This window comes from Microcaecilia unicolor, chromosome 4 (assembly GCF_901765095.1).
Source record: "Microcaecilia unicolor chromosome 4, aMicUni1.1, whole genome shotgun sequence".
Lineage (NCBI taxonomy): Eukaryota > Metazoa > Chordata > Amphibia > Gymnophiona > Siphonopidae > Microcaecilia > Microcaecilia unicolor.
Genome location: NC_044034.1, coordinates 97,836,549 through 97,862,976, shown reverse-complemented (window position 1 = coordinate 97,862,976; position 26,428 = coordinate 97,836,549). Strand labels below are relative to the sequence as shown.

Sequence of the window (26,428 nt, the reverse complement as noted above, 5' to 3'; positions counted from 1 at the left end):
GCCCTTCTTCATCAGATCGGAAATAAGCAAATGTTGGTAGATGACAGTATATATGGGTGAAACATCAAAGTATTTCAGTGACAGTCTATACGCATGAAGACAGGAGGGCAATAACAGTATATCTGAGTGAAACATCAAAGCATTTCAGTGACAATCTAACAGGATGGGGGTGGATAGGTGAGAGGGTGACAGGAAGGTGACAGAGCAACACAATTTACAAAGCAGTACAATTTTATGCTTTATAATGGGCTAGAAAACCCTGATCTTTGTTAAGTCCTGTCTGGTGGGTGTCAAAATATTTGATCATTCTGATTTCAAAGGTCTTACATTCCTGTATAGTTTTAAAGTTCCCTTTCAGGATCCTTACCTTAAAATCACTGGTACAGTGTTCTGGTTTTGTAAAGTGCTGTCCCACAGGCGTGACATCTTTGTTGGTACTGGCATTTTTCATATGATGTCTATGTAAATTAAATCTCTTCTTTAGCACCTGACTTATTTCTCCAATGTAGCAGCCTTCATCGCATTTTTTACACTGAATGATATATACCACATTGGAAGATGAGCATGTGAAAGATTCCTTAATGTTGAATATTTTTCTTTTGTGAATGACCGTGGGGTCCTGTGAAATGTCTTGTCATAATTTGCAGCTGGATATATTGCAAGGATGTGTGCCATTCTTTTCTTTTTGAGTCTGTGTTGGGAGCTTACTTCTAATTAGCTTGTGTTTTAAGTTGGGTGGCTGTCGGAAGGCCAGCACTGGTGGGGATAGGAATATATCTTTCAGTAATTCTTCCTCCTGGAGTAGAGGCTGCAGGTCTCTTATGATTTTTCTCAATTTTTCTAGCTCTGGGTTGTATGTCACTATAAAGGAGATTCTGTCTGTGGCTTTTTTTTTCTTTGTACTGTAACAGATTTTCCCTGGGTGTTTTGAGGGAGGAGGCAATATTCTTGGAGATTATCTTGGGGTTGTAGCCTTTCTGTTCAAAGTCAGGGTTTTGAGGTGTCTGTCTCTGTCCCCTGGGTCTGAGCAGATATGGTGGTATCTTGTGACTTGGCTGTAAATAATGGATCTTTTTGTATGTGGTGGAAGCTGGAGTTGTGGAGGTAGCTGCATTTATCTGTGGGTTGATGAGGATGGATGGGAGGATGAATTACTGAAAGAAATATTAGTGCGTGCTAACTGCTAAAAACCTATAGGTATAAAATGGGCTTCTTATAATTTAGTGTGCACTAATTCCATTAGTGCACTCTAAGTATTAGTAAAAGGACTGCTTAATAAGCAAACTCAAGCCAGGTGTGATTTATAAATTCCACCCCTTAAACAACATACTGCATGATTTGCAATCTTCTTGCAAGACTACAAATCCCAAGATGCTTTGGATTGGGAGTTTAATATTTACAAAGTAAGTCGGCACCTAACTGGCATATCTGCACACTCCTGGGGTCATTTAACGCCTACATCAATTTAGAACATGTTGTGTTTTCCAAAGAAGCTTCTACTCCAAAGAGGGAGACCATCAATGCACAGGCAAATTAAAAAAGAAATCAAAACAAAAAGAAACCCAACAGTACTCAGTGGGTGATACCAGTCAGGCGCACAGTAGGGAAACTACAATATGTTCTGATAGGATTTCTGGGTAGATAGGGACTTCATTTTTCTTGCAAATGGAGACTGTCAGGCCATAATCTTTTTGATCCATTTGATGAATTTGGACACTGCTGTCATTACTGCCGGCTTGAATTTATTGACGCGGCAAGTTGTAGGGCCAAAGGAAATGACTCCTGTTAGTATGCCCTTTCCGCACACAAGAGGCCCCCCAGAATCTCCCTGCAATAAAAGCACATATAGAAATCTCCATTAAGGAAGAATAAAGGAAGAAAAGGTCCTAGATGTATTCCTTTCCCCTTCCTTGGCCCCAAAGCTTCCCTCTCCCCTCTAACAGTGCTAACAAATCAGGCTGATCTCTCACACTTATGTGTTCGTTCCTCCCTCCTTCCAAAGGCCAAGTCCCCATCACCTTACCTGAGACACTTAATTTAAAACAGCATTATATTCTGCCTTTATCCAACAACAGGGCTTTCCAAACTGTGGGGTGGCAAAACCTGTGTTTGGAGTTGTAACCTGGATGTTGTCAGTCTGTACTTTCAAGACAGTTTGATAAGTGCTACTCTAAAACATTACGTTTAAAGTGGATCATAATCATAACACCAATAAACAATATGCACATCTTCTAATATAATAAAACGCACCGTGAACGTTCTAATGAGGACAACGTTCTGTGAAGCCCTGAAGCCCTGAAGCCATCTGACGTCACTGAAGCTGTAGGGTTCGTGGATTCGTGGTGTGAAGCCTTCAAGCCAGCCAGCCGTCTCTGCCCCGCCCTCGCGAAAAAAACAAACAAATCGGGAAGCGAAACGTCAGGGAAGGAGGCGGCGCTCCCCACGTCTAGCCTTCCCTTCGCTGTGTTCCGCCTTCAAAATAAGGCGGAACACAGCGAAGGGAAAGCTAGACGTCGGGAGCGCCGCCTCCTTCCCTGACGCTTCGCTGCACGAACCGCCACGGAGGTAAAGTTAAAAAGAATAATAAAAAAAAAAAAGGGATGCATGGATGCGAGGCATGGATGCGAAGGGGGGGGGGGAGGGAGAAGAGGGCGGGCCAGGCTGGGACATGGGAGAGAGAGTAGCATGGATGCGAGGGGGGGGGTCATGGAAGGGCGAGAGAGGACTTGCTGGAAAAGGATGAATGGAGGCGGCAGGGGACAGAGGAGCATGGATGGGTATGGATTAGGAGGACAGGGCACAGGGAGAGAGGGGAATTACTGGAAATGGATGAATGGAGGGGGCAGGGGACAGAGGAGCATGGATGGGCATGGATTGGGAGGGCAGGACTCAGGGAGAGAGGGAAATTGCTGGATAGGGAAAAATGGAGGGGCCAGGTGACAGATGAGCATGGATTGGAAGGGCAGGACTCAGGGAGAGGGGAATTGCTGGATAGGGATGAATGGAGGGGACAGATGGGCATGGATGGATATGGATTGCAGAGCAGGCCTCAGGCAGAGAGGGGAAATGCTGGATAGGGAAAAATGGAGGGGCCAGGTGACAGAGGAGCATGGATGGGCATGGATTGGAAGGGCAGGACTCAGGGAGAGGGGAATTGCTGGATAGGGATGAATGGAGGGGACAGATGGGCATGGATGGATATGGATTGCAGAGCAGGCCTCAGGCAGAGAGGGAAATGCTGGATAGGGAAAAATGGAGGGGCCAGGTGACAGAGGAGCATGGATGGGCATGGATTGGAAGGGCAGGACTCAGGGAGAGGGGAATTGCTGCATAGGGATGAATGGAGGGGACAGATGGGCATGGATGGATATGGATTGCAGAGCAGGCCTCAGGCAGAGAGGGGAAATGCTAGATAGGGAAAAATGGAGGGCCCAGGTGACAGATGAGCATGGATGGGCATGGATTGGAAGGGCAGGAGTCAGGGAGAGGGGAATTGCTGGATAGGGATGAATGGAGGGGACAGATGGGCATGGATGGATATGGATTGCAGAGCAGGCCTCAGGCAGAGAGGGGAAATGCTGGATAGGGAAAAATGGAGGGGCCAGGTGACAGAGGAGCATGGATTGGAAGGGCAGGACTCAGGGAGAGGGGAATTGCTGCATAGGGATGAATGGAGGGGACAGATGGGCATGGATGGATATGGATTGCAGGGCAGGCCTCAGGCAGAGAGGGGAAATGCTGGATAGGGATGAATGGAGGGGGCAGGTGACAGACAAACATGGATGGCCATGGATTGGGAGGGCAGGGCTCAGGGACAGAGGGGAATTGCTGGAAAAGGATGAATGGAGGGGGCAGGGGACAGATGGCCATGGATTGGGAGGGCACGGCTCACACTCTCTCTCTCATATACAATGTCTTTCTGACTCTCACTCTCACACACTCTGTCTCACACTGTATCACATTCACTCTCTATGTGCCACACAGTCACTCACACACTCGCTTGGTGTCATACACTCACTCTCACAGAGAATCTGTGTCTCACACACACTCTCTCTCTTGCCCACACACACACACTCTCTCTCACACTGTGTCTCACATACACACTTGCACACACTCTCATTCTCACACACACTCTCTCACAAACACACTCACACCCAGACTCACTCTCTCTCTCACACACTCACACTTTCACTCTGACTCTCAAACAGTCACTCTCACATACACTCTCCCAAACATACACACTCCAAGGAAAACCTTGCTAGCGCCCGTTTCATTTGTGTCAGAAACGGGCCTTTTTTACTAGTAATTACATAAAAAGCATAAACTACAATAAACTACAACAATAAAATACAACTGCATAAACAGACTGTATAAATAAAAATTACAAACATGAAAATAAATCTTACATTATTCATAAAATGAGAAAACAACCATAGATAAAATACAAACAAATAGAAAGGGATTTAACTTTTTACAAACTGAAAGATAATTCTGTTCATTTTTTTTAATCTAATGATAAATCATCCTATAACTGTAGTGCTTCAAAGAAAGATTTCTCTGAAATAGAGGTAAGTTTTGAGCACTTCCACAGAGTGAACCCTTAAAACACATATTCTGAAATAAACGAAGAGATCTTAGTGGCATGTACTGCTGAACTCACTGCTAGATGTGAAGGTGCTATACCTCAGCTATTCTAAAAACAGTCCCAATGGAGTTGATATTCAAAGCGATTTTACCCAGGTAGGAGTGACTCTTGTCTGGTTAAATCTTCTGTGCTAGGCTTTCTGGGTATATTCTGTGACATTTAACCAGATAGGGGATTAGAGGAAATATTCAGTGGCACCAAGTCAAAACTGGCTATTTTATGGGCAGTTCGGTGATGGAGTCAGGGTAGAGTTGGCACATAAGTTGTGCTGATATTCAGCTCTTAACTGAATAGCTAACCACTTATACAGTTATGGGCTGAATATTGGCTTTAACTGAATAAGTACCATCTGTCTGCACATGCCCAGATATTCAATGCCAGTGCACCACACATGATCCAGCGTTGACTATCCGGGCATAAAGTCACCACCGGATTTTTAAAAAAACGCTCACTATCACTGGCTGAATGTTTACCTCAATAGTTTTAACATGATCTGTAGCTTATTAGGCAGCCAATAGAGATCTAGAAGCAAAGGAGTAGCCCTCTCTCAGGTGCAGATGCTCAAAACTCCAGCGCTGTACAAAACAGTGCTGGAAAATGCCACTGAAAAAGAATTTCCCAATGCTCAGAGGTAATGGTATGCAAATGTTATGCACGCTGCTAGCTCTGAGCATTGGGAAGGCGGGGAACGTGCCCAGCACATGCGCACAAGTCCTTTGCGCATATGCTGGGCAGGTTCGCAACAGAAGGAGGAGATACAAAAGCAAGATAGTTCTTCCTACCTTGGGTGTCAGCAATTCAGGGCAGGGAGGGAGGGACTCAGCAGCCCCATACACAGTGCCAGGCTACTTAAACAGGTGCTGCTACAACTGGTTCTCCCTGGCTGTGGACTTGTTCTTTCTAAACAGTTTCTGTGTTCCGGGAGCCTCTCCTTGTTCTTGCTTGTATGTGTTGACCAGACTGTAAGCTGCATGGACCCAAGATGTTCCATTTTATGTCTGTACAGAATTGCATATGTGTCGAAGTGCCATATAAACAATAGCTGCAGTAGATTTCCCAGTCTAATCTACGAGCTGCTGGCTGACCTTTTCAGTGCTTCTCTAGAGTCAGGAGTGGTCCTGGAGAAGGGCAGATGTTGTTTCTTTCCATAAAAGTGGATGTAATGAGGAGGTTTGGAACTACAGGCTGGTAAGTCTAGCTTCTGTGGTAAGTAAATTAATTGAAAAGCTTTTAAAATAGAGAATAATGAGGTTTCTGGAATACAATGGATTGCAGGACTCAAGGAAGCATGGTTTCACTAGAGGCAGGTCTTGTCAGACAAATCTGATTAATTACTGTGGGTGACCAGAGAATTGATTGAGGGTGGGTGCTAGATGTCATGCATTTAGATTTTAGCAGAACCTCTGACACAGTTCCAAATAGATGACTATTAAATATGGTGAGTGCCCTCGGTATGGGTCCTAAACTGACTGGGTTGAGTAGAAGGTGACAGAAGCTAGTGGTATATGAAGCTCATTCTGAAGAAAGGAATGTTGCAAGTGGTGCACCTCAAAGTTCAATTCTTGTGCTAGTTCTTTTTAAAAATGTTTGTAAGTGATATAGCTGAAGGGCTGTCTGGTAAGGTTTACCTCTTTGTGGATGATACCAAAATTTGCAATAGGACAGACACCCCTCCCTGATTGCGTGGAGGTTGAAGAATAGTCCATAATTTGGCAGCTAAGATTTAATGCTAAAAAATGCAGGGTCATCCATTTGGGCTGTGGTACAGTTTAGGAGGTGAATAACTTTTGTGCATAAAGGGGAGTGGGACTTGGGTGTGATCATATACATAGACGGTCAGTAGCCAACTGTTTTGGGGAGGCTAAAGGGGGCGTGGCTTACCTCCGTAGCGACGTCAATGATGTCGCTGCCAAGGGGGCGGAGCTGACCTCCGTACTCTCCGTGGAAGGAACGTCAATGACGTCGCAGCCACGGAAGTAAAACAATTAAAACGCACACGCGAGGGGGGTGGGTAGGGCGGGCACAACACCCAAACGGAAGTCAACCATTGGGCTGGGGAGGCTTAGCCTCCCCAAGCCTCTTATACGGGGCGCCTATGATCATATATGATGATGTTAAGGTGGCCAAACAGGTAGAAAAGGCGATGGCGAAAGCTAGAAGAATGCTTGGGTGTATAGGGAGAGGAATGGCCAGTAGGAAAAAGAAGGTGATAATGCCTCTGAATAAGACTCTGGTGAGACTGCATTTAGAGTACTGTGAACAATCTGGAGACCACACCTTCCAGAAGATATACACAGAATGGAGTCAGTCCAAATGGCAGCTACTAAAATGGTCAGTGTTCTTCAGATCTCAATATGTATACTTTGGAAGCAAGATGAGAGAGGGGAAATTTGATAGAGATGTTTAAATAACTCCATGGCTTAGATGAAGAGGAGGCAAATCTCTTTCAATTAAATGGAAGCTCTGGAATGAGGGGTCATGGAATGAAGGTGAAAGGGGACAGAGTCAGGAGGAGTAACCTGAGGAAATACTTCATCATGGAAAAGGTAGTTAATTAATGGTATGGCCTTCTAGTAGAGGTGGTGGAGATGAAAACTATATCTGAATTCAAGAAAGTTTAGGATAAGAACATAGGATCTCTAAGGGAGAGGAAGGGATAGTGGATGGCATGGATAAGCAGACTGGATAACCCATATATCACTTACAAAATATATGCGTTCATTTTTCTGTTTTTCTGTGTTACAGATCCTTTCCTGCCTCTGACCTTATATCTCTAGCGGAAAAACTTTCAGCTAATGCCTTATCAATATAATCCCAGCAACAGACGCTTGCATGCTATACCACCAGGCTAGTATATGAATCGGCAAAAGGAGTGAGTCTGAAGTATACATGAACCAGAACCTATAAAGTTGCTTACCTGTTGGATGCTAGAGGGTGGAACCCCCCACTGAATCCCTTCTATCTACACGAAAGGAGAAGGGAAGACTGGGCTATCATTGTACATTTCATCAGAGCAGTGGCGTAGCCAGACTACCAATTTTGGGTGGGCCTGAACCCAAAGTGGGTGGGCACAAAATTTTCTCTCTACCCCCCCCCCCCCCCAGCAAACTTTAGTCACACTCAGATGCATTTGTCACACAGGGTAAAGTGCTGCTTTTCAGGGCATCCGATTTCAGACAATTTATTTAATAGCCTAATCCTTTTCAGTGAGCTTTCAGAGGCCAAAACCTCCTGCCTCAGGTCAGTATAATGCTGTTACGGTATCCTCTCCTGACCTAAGGAAGGAAGTATTGGTCTCTGAAACTTTATTAACACCATATTACTTTATCCTAAATTAAAAATAAAATTATTTTCTTTACCTTTGTTGTATGGCCATTTACTTTTTCTCATTGTGTTGCTCCCAGTCTCTAGATTCTGCTTTCCTTCGTTTTCGCTTAACTCTTCTGCCAGGGTTTCCTGGCCATTTGTCATTTTTCTCTCCCTTTTCTTTGCTTTCTTCAATATTTTTCTGCCTCTCTCTGTGTCCAGATTTAATTCATTCTTACTATCCATTCTTTAATTTCCTTCATCTACTTATGGCTTTTCATCTTTTTCTCACCCTTGTTCTCCCCATGCCCCTTCCTCTTATTCTCCAATCTTTCACTACTCCCCCTTTCCATGCAGCAGCTCTCCTCTTTCTCTCCCCATCCTTCCAATAGTCTCCCCTCTTTCTTTCTGCATCCTTCCATCGTGTCACCTCTTTCTTTCTCCCTATCCTTCCATCCAGCGTCTTCCCTCTTTCTCTCCCCATCCTTCTACCCATCTACCCTCTCTCCTGATCCTTCCATCTATTGTCTCTCTCCCTCCTTCTAACCAGTGTCTATCTCTCTACCCTTTTCTCTTCAGTGTCCCTTCTCTCTCCACATCCTTCCAGTCTCTCCCCTTTTTCTCTGCATCCTTTCATCCATCTCCCCTCTTTCTCTGCCATCCTTCCATCTGTTTTCCCTCTTTCTCTGCCATCCTCCCATCTGTTTTCCCTCTTTCTCTCCCCATCCTTCCATTTTCCCTCTTTCTCTGCCATCCTCCCATCTGTTTTCCCTCTTTCTCTCCCCATCCTTCCGTTTTCCCTCTCTCTGCCATCCTCCCGTTTTCCCTCTCTCTGCCATCCTCCCATCTGTTTTCCCTCTTTCTCTCCCCATCCTTCCGTTTTCCCTCTCTCTGCCATCCTCCCATCTGTTTACCCTCGTTTTCTCCCCATCCTTCCGTTTTCCCTCTTTCTCTGCCATCCTCCCATCTGTTTTCCCTCTTTCTCTCCCCATCCTTCCGTTTTCCCTCTCTCTGCCATCCTCCCGTTTTCCCTCTCTCTGCCATCTTCCCATCTGTTTTCCCTCTTTCTCTCCCCATCCTTCCATTTTCCCTCTTTCTCTGCCATCCTCCTATCTGTTTTCCCTCTTTCTCTCCCCATCCTTCCATTTTCCCTCTTTCTCACCATCCTGCCATCCATTTTCCCTCTCCCGATTCAGGCCCACCAGCTCCAGCTCCCATTGCCGGCCACTGCTGCTTTTCCTGATGAGCAGCAGGGCCGGCGCTACAAAAAGAAGCGCTCAGCTGACTGAGCTGAGCGCCAACGCAAACGATGACGCGACGAGAAAAAATGTTTTTAAAAAAACGCGGCACCGCAGGCAGCCTCGAAGCATTGGCTGCTGGCTCTGCAGGCTCCGCCCGTCTCTTACGTCACTGCCCCTGGAGCGGAAACAGGAAATGCATCATCGTGAAGGCGGGACACTTTGTGAAGAGCGAAGCGAAGAGAAAAGCTGAAGCCGGAGGCGATCCTACAGACAGTGCCTTTTTCTTCACGTTGCTGCCAGGGAGAGTAAAACGGTTATACAAGGGGGGGGGGGGGGGGCAAGGAAGGCTGCCGGTCGGGGAGAGCAGGAAGGAAGGACGGTGGGAGAGCTCCCTGGCTGCTGCGCAAGCCCTGTGTTTGTGAGGGCAGCAGCCAGGGGAAGGTCAAGATTGGGCTGGGGAGGCTTAGCCTCCCCAAGCCTCTTATACGGGGCGCCTATGCATACAGTGTTATTTTTTCCTGAGGTCCGGCTTACTTGCCTGCTCCCTTCTGTTCCTGCTCTGATAGACGGAGGGGGGGGGCGCCAACTGATAGTCTGCAGGGGGGCACCAGAGACCCTAGGCACGGCCCTGATGGAGAGGAGAGAAGTACTTAAGAGACTTTGTAAATATCTTTGCTGCTATTGCCAATCTGTTTTGTTACCTGTGCCCCGTTTGGACATTGTAATTTGCCTTTTGAGTGATTTAGTGAATCATTGGGTCAGAACAACTGTTCTGCCCTCTTTTGCTTGGAGGCAGGTTGCCTCTTGTTTATATGTATACATTGGACATTGTTTATTTTAGATTGCATTGCTTGTAAACGTTTACAGTGATTGTGCCCTTAAGAAAGGCAGGAAGTGCCTTTGGACTACAAATCTTAGTATTCCTGCAGTGCCCTGTGATAAGCTCTTCCTGGGCACATGTCCCTGTTCCCTTCCCTATGCCTTATGGGACTTTTCCTACTGGCTGGCCCTTGTCCCTGTGTATGCTGGGTTGAAGCTGGCCCGTATCTCTCTCCAGTGCGGTGGAGTGAATCTGTTTGCATGCATGGTTCTCTATGAACTGCATCTAACATTATACCTTGCTGCAGAAGGTTTCCTAATCTGTGTAAAATTATCAAATTTTCACCAGTTTAAATGTATTCACAACATCCACTCTCTCAGCTTGGTACTGAGATCTCCTGGCTTATCTGGAAACAGAGTGAGCTGGTAAAGACAGACTTTAATCTGCTAGGCAGAAACTCTTGTTCAACACTTCAGAACTATAAGTCATTTCTTTGTCTTGATTTTGCATTAAAGAAGATTTGGTTCAAGAGTTCAGCGTCTTCTCGGTGATTTTCTATATTCTGGTTTAACTGACAGTCAAGCGTAGTGTTTTGGGACAGCACTTCTGCAAGGACTATAAAGGAGTCAGATGAGTTATTAAGTAGATTGTTCTAAAAGACTGAGAACTGCTTATGCAGCCTACTGTTGTACACCAGTCCTGGCTCTGGCCCCAGGCCCAGCCCCAACAAATAAATCTGTTTATGTACTAGGTTCCCACCACTAAAGGACACACACTAGGTGACCACCTAGGTGGCACACAAACCCAGAGTTACATACGTAATGCCTGAAATTATTCAAATAGGCACCTGACACTGTTTCACTGCTGAATCCCTTTCTAAATCCTTACTGTTCTCTCCCAAATAATCTGTCAGCTATATTGCATCAGAATGTTCCAGTAATTTAGAAAGAAGAGAGAGATTAGCTATTGATTGGTAGATATATAATGCTGAATCTAAGGAGGATTTATTTAAAATAGTTGATAAGAAAACCATTATTGAAGAGGATGGAAAGCTTCCTTCCCAATGTGAAATAACGAAACAGCAAGTAAGCCATTCTATTATTTCATCAGTAGTGGCTGATAACATGTCTGCAGGACAAAGGTCAAGGCCAGAGTTCCCACTCATAGGCCCCCAATTCCTAATGCCTCTCCTTCCATTGTTTCCCTTTCATCTGATATGGTTCCCCATTCCCTGCATCACTCCCTGTCTGACCTGTTATGGGGTCCCAACACCACTCCTCCCTCTTATTTTACTTGCGGCTGCAACCCTTATACCACTTTCCCTTCACCTGATATGGGGCCTGTGTCCCTGCATCACTCCCCCTTCCATCTGACTTGGGGCCGCAGCCCTACACCCCCCCCCCCCCCCCCCCCCACACCTCACCTTACATGGGGCTGAGTTCTCTGCTTGGATACATATCATGGATTCAACGATTTCTTTATTCCAGAAGCGGCTGTTATTGCACATCCTACTGTCCATGATCTTAACATTGAGCTCCCGCAGAACATCTGAGCGAGGGCTTTCTGCATAGTAACGCCCCCACCCAGCCACACTGCATATAGCCTTGGGCAGCAGGGACTTGTCCTTCTTAGGAAGTTGTAATACATTCACACATTTATTCAGGGTAGCTTTCCGGGCCAACTGTAGGGAGAAAGAAAAGAAAATTAGAGACTCTGAAAGACAGCTATGGGGTACGGAAAGAAGGGAACTGCATATGGATATCAGAAGAATAGAGAGAACTATGATGAACAGACATGAAATTTAAGTGTGCTGACTTTAATTGTAAACTAGTAATTTATGGTGTATTTAGATGCAGTTAGGAGATGTCATTTTTAGCTAGAGGCAGAAGAGCCTAAGGCTATGCTGGAGGGTAACTGAGGCTCCAAAACAGATCCATACACCTAGATAGGGAACAGGACTAGAAGACACATCTGTATCCAGGGAGGGCCAGTGGTAACTACCTAAGCCTGCCAGTACCAGTGCCTGAGGGCTGCTATATGCAAACAAGTATACCATAAAGCACCCATTGTAAAATGACTGGAGCCAGAGTCCTACAGCTGTGACAGTCTGTAACAGACAAGCCCAGGAGTAGCAAAACATCTTTTTGGTTGGGTGCTCTATCTCTGCCCCCAGCATCTCCCTTTCCCTCATCTACCTTCCCTTAGTCCCCATTACAGTGTCCAACATCTCCCTCCTTCCCTATGAACTTCCCTATGGTGTCCAGCATTCTTTCCTTCCCTACCTCTCAACTTCCCCACTCCTCATCAGTCAGCCACTCATTTCCTTTACCACTAGCGTATATTACATTTTGTTATCACTCTACTTGATTTCATTACACACAAATTTTTGGTTACTCCATTACCTCCCCTGTTTACTACGCCGCGCGCTAATGCTGACACAGCCCATTCACTTTGAATGGGCTGTGTTGACATTGCCATGTGGCTTAGTAAACAGGGGGGTTAGTTTGTGAACACGTAGTAACAAGCTTTATTAGTGCACTTTGAAATTTTAAATTTTTGTCACAGCCCATCTTTGTGTGCTACGTTTCCTCCACTACCATTCACTCTATTGTCCATAGCACTCGTTCACAGCATTGAACAGATACACTCTCCTTATAAACATTTGTTTACTTGTGGAGCAAAATCCAAATAAATAAAGACTAATAGTTTACTTACTTTATTATTGTTTTTTGTATGTGATACTTCACATTTCTATTTTTTGATTATGTGTGCTTTGCTTTTAAAAGTCAGGACGTTTTAACATTTTTATACATATTGGGTTTTTTTGTATATACATATGCATACATTGTTTATGGTTATTTATTCTGTTTTTATAAGGTTTTTGACCCCTGAGGCAGGCACACATGCCGAAACACTGCACAGACATGTAATATGTCCAGCTTTCTTCAACCTTCTCCAGCCAATTTCCTGCCCAGCACCACACTAGCTGCCTCTGCAACCCAGCATAAAGGCCAAAGCTGTCCCTGCATCCCAGTCCCACGGCTCATGTTATCCCTTCATCCCAATATCAGGAGCCAGAAGGTCCCTCCCTCACTATTGCCCAGTACCAGGGCCCAGACTGACCTTTCTCTCTATCCAACATGCTCACCCTGCAGTAACTGCCAGGCTGCCTCCACTCAAGGCCGCGCCTTGTGCTGTCCCTTCCCCTTTCCTGCACCCCATTCAGTGCTAGGATCCAGACTGCCCCTTTATCTTTCATGCCCATGTTAGAGTGCAAATTATCCCTCCCTCTTTCCAATTCAGTATCAGGGCTTATTCTGCCACTGTCCAAATGTAAGGCAGGAGCAAGTCTGCCTACAAAAATAGTGGAATGAAGAAGTGGCCTAATGGTTAGTACAGCAGATTGCGGACCATGGGGAACCGAGTTCGATTCCCACTGCTGCCTAACAGTCAGCAGTGGGTTGAGATCCTGGGTAATTGGATTTAATTCCCTCTTCAGCTCCGTGTGACCCTGGACAAGTCACTTAGCCCTCCATTGCTCCAGGTGCAATATAATACTAGATTGCAAGTCCATTAGGGACAGTACCAGTGCCTGAAAAGGAAATTGTAAACCACTTAAGTCTAGATGGTGTATAAATACTAAAGTAAATAAATAAAAAATATTAACAGTAGATCAGGCTTATCCAAGTTCAGTCCTCAAGGGCTGCAAACAGGCCAGGCTTTCAAGATATCCCTAATGAATATGTATGAGAAAGATTTGCCTGCACACTACATCCATTATATGCAGTTCTTGCTCATGCATATTCACTATGGATATCCTGAAAACCTGGCCGGTTTGCAGCCCTCAAGAACTGAACTTGGTGGGACAAAAACCATTGAGTTTGATTCTGACCAGTTTTTCTTATCCACATTATAAGGATACAGCTGTCCAGCCATAGAAGCTTAACTACTTATACGATCTCACTCTTTATGAAAAACAGATTTTGTTCCATTCCGGGGTAACTACTCACATGAAGCAGCATTATGTCATTCTCCTTTGTACTATCATTGTAGTGGGGGTGAGGGAAATATCCATTGATGAAGAATTTTTGCTCAGGATGGAGTTTGTCAGATAGCTTTTGAATCCCCAGCACAGCTGTCACCTGCCCCTTGGATCTGTGTAAGTAAAATGGGTAAAAACCTGCTCAGTGCCAAAAGAATCATCTCTCACCAGTATTTGTTAGTGAGTGTGTACTAAATCCATTAGTGCACCTTAGTAAAAGGAGAAGATATTAAGAGCTCCTTTTATTAAGGTGCACTAATGGATTTAGTACACACTAATGATTAGCGTATGCTAAATGCTTTAGCACACCTTAGTAAAAGGACTCCCATGTTTGGTGTACATTTTATTGTATTTGGGAATTCCAGTTTATCTTTCAGATAAATTTAAAAAGATATGTTCCTCAGTGGTCACTTGGATCTTCTCAATGAGATCTTCTTCAGCTTCCTGCTTTAAATGTAATTAAACTCTCTTATATAGGACCTTCACTCTGGAATTCTTTACCTAAAGTGCTTTGGGGTGCTCCTTCTTTTTTTCAGTTTTTGCAAACTATTTAAAATTTGGCTGTTTGAAAAATGTTTCAGACTGTGTTAAAGTTTGATAGGAAATTCATTTGATATTAGATTTTAGTTTTTTCTTTGTAGCCTATTTTTATTTGTGTTGCTATATTGTGTTACTGTAAATTCTTTGATTTATGTTTACATTTGTATTATGCATTTTTTTGGTAAACCACTTTGATATTTTTGTATAAGGTGGCATATACAATTAATAAATCCAGTCCAAAAAATTCTAGAGCTTAATTGTGTGCTAAGTGAAATTTTCTTCGATTTGTTTTACAGATACTGCTTAATAGCTTCATGGCGTGTCCCCCAGTCTTTATACTTTCAAAACAGTAAACAATCAATTTGTATTTGCCCATCCCATTCCACTCATTTCATAAATCTCTATCATCTCCCTACAGCCATCTCTTCTCCAAACTCAAGAGGTCTAACCTCTTTAGTCTTTTCTCATAAGATGGGTAAGATGAAGAGGGCAGAATTAAATCACAGCAAACTAGGCATGTGCCCAGGGCCCAAATGTTTTTTAGGGGCTCTTTCAGGTCTATTAATTCAATGGTTCCCAATGCAGATTTATGCCTGTAAGTCAACTGCTAGAAGAAAGAAGGGGGGGAGTGAAGTACACAATAAGACAACCACAGAGGATCATTAGCGATGAAGGAGGTAAGTGGGGGAAAGGGGCAGGATGGGGAGGGAAGAGTCATCACTGCCCACAGAGGTCTTTCCAGTACACAGGAACTTGACAGAGCAGTGTTTCTTATCTGCTACTTCCTCCTCTACCAGTTTTTTCCTGTAGTCACAATGCAAGTTTTGACACGTATTTATATTATGGAGGCCCATCAAAGGTTAATCCTGCCCTGGAGACAGGATAAAACTGTCTCTGACATCACTAGTGACCATTGAATTATATAAAAACATTTCAGAGAGAATCTTGAAAAATGGAAATGCCAGTGACTGCTTTGCTGGCCATCCTAGTGACAACGTGTGCTACAAACAGGCATCCCATACATTCCAGGTTCCACTCTGTGGAAAGGGATTGCTCTATTTTGTCACCCCCGTACCCCCTGGATGGCAGGCACTGTAACAGTCAGAAGCTGCATCTGGTTACTACTTACAAGTTAGGGAAACAGTGTGCAGCTGTTAACACCCACTGTTTCTGGACGAGGGTCCCACCGCAGAAATGATCCCCTCCAACCTGTAGTGAAACCATATATGGCCTGGAGTGTGGCTTCGCTACATTCCCACCAATAATCCCAGAGTGGAGTCTTCCTCCTGCAACGTGAAAGTATGGTGAGCGCATGAAACATCCCTTCAGGGAGATACAGTAACAGAATGCCAGAAAGCCAGATAAACAAAGGATCTTAGGTGTGTATATATTTATTGTCGTATTTACTGTATCGCCATTCCAAAAATAGGTCAAACTGGTTCACAGTCTAAATCCAGCTCAATTATGAATAGAAAAGATGTCCTCGTTCATCCAAGAAATAAGGCCACATACATAACCAAGGAACTGAGAAATTGCCTTTTGCATACATCTGTCACCCCATAATCCCAGGCCAATCAGAGGTCAACTGATAAATCACACTTTCTTATGGATGCTAAGTGCCACTTTATATTTCTGAAATGAGAGCTACCCTCAGATATCAGGAGGAAGGTTACATAACCTAGAAGCAAAGAAGAAAAAAGCCGAGTGCTTAGAAAATTCGTAATCAGCACATGCCAGTACAGGGAGGCCAAGGTGATGGGGAATCTAAGGACTGAAGATTTTGATTAGAGGTGTATGAAATATTTAAATTAGATAAATAAGATGGGTCACCTAAACGGAAGGCCTTATTGGTTAAACACAGGATCTTAAACTGAATAAGGTATTGGACCAGCAGCCAGTGCAGTTTTTTCAAGAAAGAAGAGCAATGATCAAATTTAGGAGCATTGCAGATAAATCAAGTGGCAGTGTTCTGAAGTGTCTAAAGATTTTTGAATTCAGTTTGGACGAAGCCTGCATATGTTGCATTACAGTAGTCCAAACTTGACCAAACAAACATGGATAAGCGTGTGCAAAGCTGAATTATCAAGTATCTTGAGGGAGTGGAGTCAAAGGGTATGGATAGGCCATAAAGGGTAAAGCCTGGTATAAGCATAGAGGATCCTTAGCTTCTAGGGGAATGAAAGGTATAGACAGTGTTTCCCAAGTCGGTCCTGGAGTAACCCCTTGCCAGTCAGGGTTTCAGAATATCCACAATGAATATGCATGAAATTGATTTGCATACCCTGCCTCCATTATATGCAAATCTTTTTAATGCATATTCATTGTGGAAATCCTGAAAACCTGACTGGCAAGGGGGTACTCCAGGGCTGACATGGGAAACACTGGATTATGATAACCACAGTGGATCATTAGCAGTGAGGGAGTGAAGGGTAAAACCTGGTCTAAGTACAGAAGATCCTTAGCTATGGGAAGAGTGCAGGGTATGACCCAGAATAAGGGCAGTCATCAGCATGGGATGATGCAAAAATCTTAGTGAGGAGTAAAGCCTGGGATAAGTAGAGGCTACTTGGGAGTGAAGAGAAAGTCATATAGTAAGTAGGTTCTGAGGTACAGCATTAAATAAAGTTAATTGGGCAGGGACTGGGCAGGCCATATATTCCATGCTTCTAGGTTTAATCTTGTACAGCAGACTCAATCCTATTCCCTCTTATTCTGTTCCCCATACCAAACAACCCAACTCTCACCTCCTGAATCTGAGGAGAAGAAAAGTCCTCCATAATGAACTAGAGAATTTCTCCCAATGTATTCAGTACTGCTGAGGAGGGCCACTGTGCTTCTAAGAATCGAGGCAGGATTCCAGCACATGAAGGGCAATTCTATAACTGGGTGTGTGTAGTTACGCCCACTTTGTGTGTGTAAGGGCACAGAATAGCGGCACTACATGCTATTTATAAGGTAACATGTAAGTGCTTTAATGTTAAACTGGAAGGGGGCATGAACATGGCGGAGCATAGCTGGGGAATGTGCATGTCTCCAATTTACATTGCATGTAAATTGCATTGCATGTAATACTTAGGCACACCCATTTACACCCATAGGAGCTAGGCTCTGGGTGCTTGAGCACTCCCAATGTTTTGTGCCACAAAGTAGATCACAATGTTGACATGCAGCTAAACCAGTATTTAACATCACCAAATAGACTCAAATTCTTGATCCAATCTTCTTTAATGTAGTTAATAAAAAACAAGGAAAAACAAGACTTACTACTGAGATGTACTGGAATAAGAGTTGCCGCCTTCTGTAAACTAAGAGTCCATTCTTAACCAGCTCTCGCTAGGCAAGAGAGGCTTGGGAATCAGCTACATGCTGGCTGGTAACATTATAAATATGCATTGTATGGTAAAAACTCAATGACTTCACAAGAACTTGGAAAGCTAAGCAGTCAGATCACAGCATAGGGAGCTTCTGCTCAGAAAAACATGCTGTTTTTTTCTAACAGACAATGGGAGGGGGTAACAGGCTTCTCAGTCAACATGCTTGGAGACCAGGCAAGCCAATAAGGAAAGCCCATAAGGCGATGGGAGCAGAGCACATGTGCTCAGAAAGGACCAATTACTTAAGAACTACAAAACTGCAGGAACTTGTAGTCTACAATACAATAGTGCTTCATATATATACACACACACAATATAAACTGCTTCCATGCAAATAGGGGCAGAACACCCAGTACTGGGAAAACACCTTGACTGTGGCCAGAGATGGGATCATTTCCATTGTGTTTAGCACCCTCAATCATCTTGAAAAGTTGGTGCCTATGTTTACACCTGTCATTGACCTGGCATAAATGATCATGTCTAACTTGACACACCAATGCTGACTTACGATAGTGTTCTATAACAGCATCTTATCAGGCAGATGCCATTATAGAAATGGCGTTCAGCATGGGCACAGCTAAATGGAGGCACCCAGGTAGACCTTCTGCCTTTGTCTCCTCATAGAAACATGTCCCAGAGCTCAAAGCTGCAGGAACTCCAGTTCATGGGGACAAGCACACTGTAATCAGAAGTCTGTCAATCATGTCCCATCTGCCTGTAATCACCTTCTTTCTCAGTGGCTCTCTTATTTCAGCCACATCACAGGACACTCCTCTGATTCATATAATCTTATGTACTTAGAGAGCGTAGTCTTCTGCTGCACTCTCTAAGTTCATAAATAAGTACATAAGCATTGCTATATTGGGACAGACTAAAGGTCCATTAAGCCTAGTTTCCTGTTTCCAACAGTGGCCAATCTAGATCATAAGACCTGTCAAGATCCCAAAACAGTATAACAGATTTTATGCTGCTTATCACAGGAATAAGCAATGGAGTTTCCCAAGTTCATCTTAATAATAGTTTTTGGACTCTTACATTAGGAACTTATCCAAACATTTTTGAAAACCCTGTAATTTCATGTTATATGACAGCACTGCACTACACATACACCCTCTATGTTATAATAAGTCTCTGGTACTTAATTTCCTTTCTTTTTGTTATTTCAAAATTAATAAAAATGATTGAACAAAAAAATAAATAATAAGGGCTTATGGTTTTAGGTTTTAACTAATAAATACTGAATTACTTATTTATTTTCAGTATTTATATACTACCTAGACCTAAGGTTTACAATTTTCTTTTCCAGGTACAGGTACTATCTCTAATGGACTCACAATCTAGTATTATATTGTACCTGGGGCAATGGAGAGCTAAATGACTTGCCCAGGGTCAAACAGAGCTGCAGAGGGAATTGAACCTGGTTCCCCAGGATCTCAACCCACTGCTGACTGTTAGGGGCCTGGTCCCCTCCAAAATTTGCTTGGGGTCTCCAACCCCCTGCCAGCTGAAGACTTCATCCAGCGCTGGTCTCCGGCACCGGCGCATTGCCTGCCCTGCTCTCTCTTCCCCTCACGTTGGGCAATGCGCCAGTGCTGCCGCAGACTAGCACTGGACGATGTCTTCAGCTGGCAGGGGTTGGGGACCCTGAGCAAATTTGGAGGGGTCCAGGTCCCTGTGGCCCCGCCTAGCTACACCACTGGGTCCTGTCCCAGGTCCGGCTCAGACTCTCGGCGGCCCTGCATGCACCGGTCTGCCACAGCTCAGGTTTCCCTCCGGCTTCCACACCTTCAGCAGAGCACTGAGCTCTAGGACCCGACCCCAAGAAAACCTGTGTGGAGTTGAGCAGTGCAGGAGAAATCTGGGCACTCAGCGGCCTCACTCCACCACGGCCAACGAGCACTGCAGGAACCAGCTTGGGCCTCCTTTCCAGAACTCTGCACTAGTAGCATCAACTGTACACCGACTGTACAGCCATCGGGGACTCATCAGGGGAAGAAGAAGCTCAAGCTCAGGGTTTTGTGTAATGTTGATGGGCTTCTGGGTGGGGATGGGCTCTGCATTGCACAGGTAAAAAAAAAATTATATTTTATTTATGGTGGGTTTTTGGGTGAGGATGTGCTCTGCAGTGCCCAGTTAAAAAAATATATATTTTATTTTTAATGTTGGTGGGTTTCTGGGTGAAGGTGGTCTCTGGAGTGCCTGGGATATTAAAAAAAAATGTTGCATATTTAATGCTAGTGTGCTTGGGGGAGGGGGAGAGAAGTAAAGGGCTGGGGGAGGGTGTAGGGCAGGACTGGCACTAGCCTATAAGTTAAAAAAAAATATGTTTTATTTTTAATGTTGGTGGGTTTCTGGGTGAGGGTGGTCTCTGGAGTGCCTGGGATATTAAAAAAAAGTTGCATATTTAATGCTAGTGTGCTTGGGGGAGGGGGAGAGAAGTAAAGGGCTGGGGGAGGGTGTAGGGCAGGACTGGCGCTAGCCTATAGGGAGGGGGGTAGGGAAGGGTAGGTCTGATGCCGGGCTACAGGGATAGATGGGGGGTTAGGGAAGGGTAGGGAGAGAGGCAGCAAGAGGGAGAAGGAAGGAAATGCACGACGCACCCCTTGTTGAAAATCCCTGGCTATGCTACTGGGTAGATGGTGACGGTGGCAGGCCCAGAAGTGGGGAGGGGAAAGGGACAGATGCTGGTCAACTGGGGGAGGGGGTAGAGTATAAGGAAAGATGCTGAAAGATGAGGGGAGGTAAGGCCTTGACCTGCCCTGGGGGAGTGCAAGGCTAAATATTTGCACAAGGCCGGGGTTCTTAACCTTTTCGGTTCCTGCATCTCTTTAACTGATGAGTAAAACTCTCGCACCCCCTTCCTAAACCACATGTCCACTAGTGACTACTGACAACTACATATATCATTGCTAGCTACTAACAGTACTAACTGCTAACATGTCACTAAAATTACAGTAGTACACAGTTATATTACCAATAACTATTCTAATAACTACCTTCACTCGGTCTAGAAAGTTTTAATAAATTGCCTCAAATTTCAAGACCCTTTGCTGCACCTCATTTAACATCTTCCTGCACCCCTTGGGGGTATGGGCATCACTGGTTAAGAACTTCCCAACCTAAGGTACCTGATATCTTGGGCCAGTCCTGCTCTGGGGCAGACGTGACCTAAAAAATGGAATATGAAAGCAGCAGATAAGGCACATCTAGTACCCAGTGAAGAAGTATATGGCTCTGTCCCAGGAGCTGAGACCTGTTATCTTACCTTCCACATTGAACAGGCTGAGAGAGAATAGAAACTCACCAGTCTCTGTGCAGAGAAAGATCAGCATAGCCAGAGCACCCACCATCCTGAGACCCTTCACTCTACTACCAAAGCTCAACAGCTTCAGCATCACATACACTTGCACAGGGGGTTGGGTAAGGAGGTGACTTCTCAGAAACAGGGCTTCTTTTCTTTCTGAAGGAAAGGAAGAGGTTTTGCAAAGTTAAGTGTCACTTTTACACCTTTCAGAGAGAGTGATGCATGCAGCCCCCCTTAAAGTATTATCACCAGCTAGCAAGCTGTTGCTGCCCAAGTTCACTATTTATTCCTGCTGAACCTTTGGGAACTGATGCTGCTGCTCACAAGTTTTGAACTTTTGCTAATTTAACCTCCTTGTGTTTTGGTTTGGAGGGATCCACGAATAACAGTTTACAGACAATATTTAAAAACCTGTTCCTTTGGTACAGTTCCTTTATTAAGAGTCAAGTATACCTGAACGGAAGTGTTAATGTTTCATGAAATTAGTTTCCAATTGCTTTCTCTATAGTGCACAGACTTGTCATGCTGCCCATTTTGTGTTCTCTGACAGCGGTATCATAGAGGGCCACTCATATGCCAGCCCCTGCAGGAGAGCAGGAATCACATGCCAACCCTGACTCATCCCTCCTTTGCTGGCATTGCTGCACTCCCTCTCCCTCACCACAATCCATTCACAGCTTCAGTTCATTACCACCATGGCCAACAGATTTTGTACACACTTCCCCCTGCCTTCAGAGCCTGCAGCCATAGAAGCCAACTTTTCAAAATGATTGAGTCTGCTAAATCCAATGGAAACTACCCCTCCCTGGACACAGTCAAAGAGTTTACTCAATATTGGGGGTGCTGATGCACCCACGGCACCCACAGAGCTGGCTCCTATGCCTGCAGCAGCTGTGCTATCAGCCTAAAGCAGGGGTTCTCAAATCAGTCCTTGGGACAGCTCCAGCCAGTCAGGCTTTCAGGATATCAGTGCTTCCTTCTCCTTCCATATTTCTCCAGCATAGTTGGCTCCTTCACAGCACCCCAATCTGTGCCCACCTGGGTCACTAACGCCTGCTGCTTATGACATGAAGAAGGGTAATCTATGTATCTAGGTCAAGGGAACATTTTAGTAATTTTTATAGCAGTCACTACTATATACAAAGAATTGTGTAAAAGTAAATCAAAATTACAGTTTTTAAATCTTTTACATTTTTTTATCAGCCATTGTTCTTCTCATCCTTGGTGGGGTTTTTTTTTTTTGCTTAACATTCTGTGGGGGTTTTTTTTTTTTTCAATTATTCATCTGTCCCTTTTTCTCCTCTCCCCATCCTCAAATCAAATTCTCTGTCCTAGGTTTTCTCCATGTTTTTGCTCAATAGTTCCTCTCTGTTCATTTCACTTCCCAGCCTTCTCACTCTTCCTCCCTTCAACCCCTGTATTCACCATTCTTGTCCCTTCACAAACCTTCTCTCCTCCCCCAAACCCCACTTTCCACAGCTTTCTCTCCTTCACTTCCTCCTTCTAACAGTCTTTATAGGGCAAGTTTTTTAACCTCTGTGTGGACCTTGCAGTTGAGTCAAAATAAAATCCCAGCATGTGCTTTCCCTCTCTCAACCTAAATGCATCCTGGATCTGTCCCTTTTTTCAGGGTGGGTAGTTTTAATTGCAGTGATGGAGGTGGGAGATTTTCTATGGGGCTTTTCCTACAGTTGAACAGCTGTTTACCCACTGTCAAGGCTTTGAAAATTGACTTCTTAATGTATAGTTTATTCTCTCTCACCTCCGCTCCACTGTCTACATCCTTCTTTTCACCCCTCTCTCTCTCTCACCTCATTTTCCATCTTCATCCTTCCCTCTGTTTTCCCTCTCTTCACCTTCTCTCTCTATCCCTTTCTTCTCTTCCTCTTTTTCCCTTTTGCTTTCTCTTCTCTCCCATGTACTCACTCTGCCCTTCACGTCCCTTGCTTCCCTTTTCCTGTATTTTCACCCTCTATTTTTCTCTTTCCTCTTCTTCCCCATGGAAAAGTAACAGGCACAGGGACAGGAGAAAATTATTTTGCAGTTAACTGATTCTCCACAGCAGAATGAGTCAGTCAGCCACAGGAAACCGGCAAGCAGCAGCAGACTCAGAAGTTTTTCTTCCTGGTTCCTGTGGCTGTTGTAGTCTTGTCTGACTTCCCCTGGTGCTTCTCTAACATGCTGGGAGAGGCAATGGGAGGTAACATAACATAGTAACATAGTAAATGATGGCAGATAAAGACCTGTACAGTCCATCCAGTCTGCCCAACAAGATAAACTCATTTTATATGGTATGTAATACTTTATACCCAAGTTTGATTTGTCCTTGCCATTCTCAGGGCACAGACTGTAGAAGTCTGCCCAGCACTGCTCTTGTACTAGGTTCTGAAGCTAACGTCAAAACCCCTTAAAATGTACACTCCAGCCCATCCATATCTATTCAGTCATGATCCGGGCGTAGACTGTAGAAGTCTGCCCAGCTTCCCAATTACAGGCGTTGCCATCTAATCTCCGCTATGATTCCGTGGATCCATTCCTTTTAAATAGGATTCCTACCCTTATCCCTTATTTGTCCTGTCTGTCTGTCCGTCCTGATTTAGATTGTAAGCTCTTTTGAGCAGGGACTGTCTTTTCTTCATGTTCAATTGTGAAGCGCTGCGCACGACTGGTAGCACTATAGAAATGATTTGTAGTAGTAGTAGTTTGAATTCCATTACCGTTTTCATCTCCACCACCTCCCTTGGGAGGGCATTCCACATATCCACCACCCTCTCTGTGAAAAAATACTTCCTGACATTACTCCTGAGTCTGCCCCCCCTTCAACCTCAATTCATGTCCTCTAGTTCTACTGCCTTCCCGTCTCCAGAAAAGGTTTGTTTGCAGATTAACACCTTTCAAATATTTGAACGTCTATATCATGTCACCCCTGTTTCTCCTTTCCTTCAAGGTATACATGTTAAGGTCAGCATGTCTCTCCTCGTACGGTTTGCAACACAAATCCCATACCATTTTTTTTAGCTTTTCTTTGCACCGCTTCCAGTCTTTTTATATCTTTAGCAAGATACGGCCTCCAAAACTGAACACAATACTCCAAGGTAGATAAAGTCTATGCCTCCTCCCACTGGCTATCCCCACTTCTCCTCCTGGTGATCTGTCCCTTTACCTTTGCCATTGTGACTGCCATGGGGCTCCTCCAGCCATGGAACCCAGTGCAATCAGAGCTGACCAGTCCAGAATACAATGTAATAATGACCACACTGCTGTTGCCTTATATTCAAATTTCATGCACATAGCCTGATGTAATAACATGTGCTATGGCATTACCGTGTGCAAATATGCATTATGTACTGTAGGTCCCGTTTTATGCAATGGTGCCTGTGATACATAATACACATTGGTGCATAACACTGTAACATGCATTATTACTTTGGACTTATTATGGGTCTTTTCTGGTTCCAGCAGACACCCTTGCTTGCATCCCAATATGCTGTCAAACAACCATACATTTCCAAAAGTGTGTGTGGGGTAAGAGAAGGGGAGAGGGTTCACTACTTAGAGAAAAGGTAGCAAAATTTAGATTGGAGGCTGGCCTGTACTATTTGGAAACTCAATTTTGGATTAGAAGCTCAGGTCCCGGTCCTAGTCTTTGATCCCTTCAGACTCAGAAGTATAAAGGTATTATTCTTGAGATTATATCTAATACTGCTCTTTCCAACCCTGGAGACACACCTAGAGGGGCATAATCGAACGCGGTCGCCCATCTCTAAGGGCAACCATCTCTGACGACGGTGCCACGAAGGGGTGGGACACACCGTATAATCGAAAAAAGATGGGCATCCATCTTTCTTTTCGATAATACGGTCGAGGACACCCAAATCCCAACACTTAGGTCGACCTTAGAGATAGGTGACCTCAGTTTTTGGCGATAATTGAAACTGAAGACAACCATCGCAAAAATGACCAAATCCAAGCCATTTGGTTGTGGAAGGAACCAGTATTCGTAGTGCACTGGTCACCCTGACATGCCAGGACACCAACCGAGCACCCTAGGGGGCACTGCAGTGGACTTCAGAAATTGCTCCCAGGTGCATATCTCCCTTACCTTGTGTGCTGAGTCCCCCAACCCCCCCCCCCTCAGAACCCACTGTACCCACATGTAGGTGCCCCCCTTCACCCATAAGGGAAGGGGGCACCTACATGTGGGTGCATGTGGGTACAGTAGGTTTGGGGGGGTGGAGGGTTCAACATTTACCACCACAAGTGTAACAGGTAGGGGGGATACCCCTGGGTCCGCCTGTCCGAAGTGCACTGGACCCATTAAAACTGCTCCAGGGACCTGCATACTGCTGTCATGGAGCTGGGTCTGACACTTGAGGCTGGCACAGAGGCTGAAAAAAATGTTTTAAAAATTTTTTTTAGGGTGGGAGGGGGTTAGTGACCACTGGGGGAGTAAGGGGAGGTCATCCCTGATTCCCTCCGGTGGTCATCTGGTCAGTTCGGGCACCTTTTTGAGGCTTGGTCGTGAAAAAAAGGGTCCAATTAAAATGGACCAAATGCTCGTCAGGGACAACCTTTTTTTTTCGATTATCGGCCAAGGACGACCATGTGTTAGGCATGCCCCAGTCCCGCCTTCACCACGCCTCCAACATGCCCCCGTGAATGTTGGTTGTCTCCATGATGGAAAGCAGTTGAGGTCGCCCAAAATCGGCTTTTGATTATACCGATTTGGGCGACTTCGGGAGAAGGACGCCCATCTCCCGATTTGTGTCGAAAGATGGGCGTTCTTCACTTCCGAAAATAAGCCTGTTAGTCAGTCAAGTTTTCAGGTTACCACAATGAATATGTATGAGATATAACACTGTATGTAAATCTATCTTATGAATATTCGTTGTGGTAACCAGAAAACCCAAATGGGTAGGCGTGCCTCCAGTAGAGGCTTGGCAAACACTAGTCAGACTGCTGGCTGAAAGGAGCTCACAAACTCAAGTATGCACCAGGTGTGAGGGGACAATAAAAGTGCAAAAAAAGTGAAATGCTAAGAGCCATGAAAACAGGCTACCAGAGACTTGGCTTCATGCATACTCTGTTTTTCTCTCCTCTTTTCATTACCACTCGAGTCTCTCAATCTTCATGTTACCTGAATATTTTTTGACGCA

At 44.7% G+C, this 26,428-nt stretch overlaps 1 protein-coding gene across 1 annotated transcript; it reads right to left on the bottom strand.

The window, feature by feature from the left end:
• Positions 1-1,051: 1,051 nt before the first annotated feature.
• On the bottom strand, positions 1,052-21,363 carry GZMM (granzyme M). Its single transcript, XM_030202409.1, has 5 exons — positions 21,273-21,363; positions 15,724-15,880; positions 14,023-14,167; positions 11,436-11,693; positions 1,052-1,828 (listed from the first exon to the last, which is right to left on the bottom strand). The coding sequence occupies exons 1-5, from the start codon at positions 21,361-21,363 to the stop codon at positions 1,676-1,678; spliced, it is 804 nt and encodes a 267-aa protein (XP_030058269.1). The 3' UTR covers positions 1,052-1,675.
• Between the last annotated feature and the right edge of the window lie 5,065 nt (positions 21,364-26,428).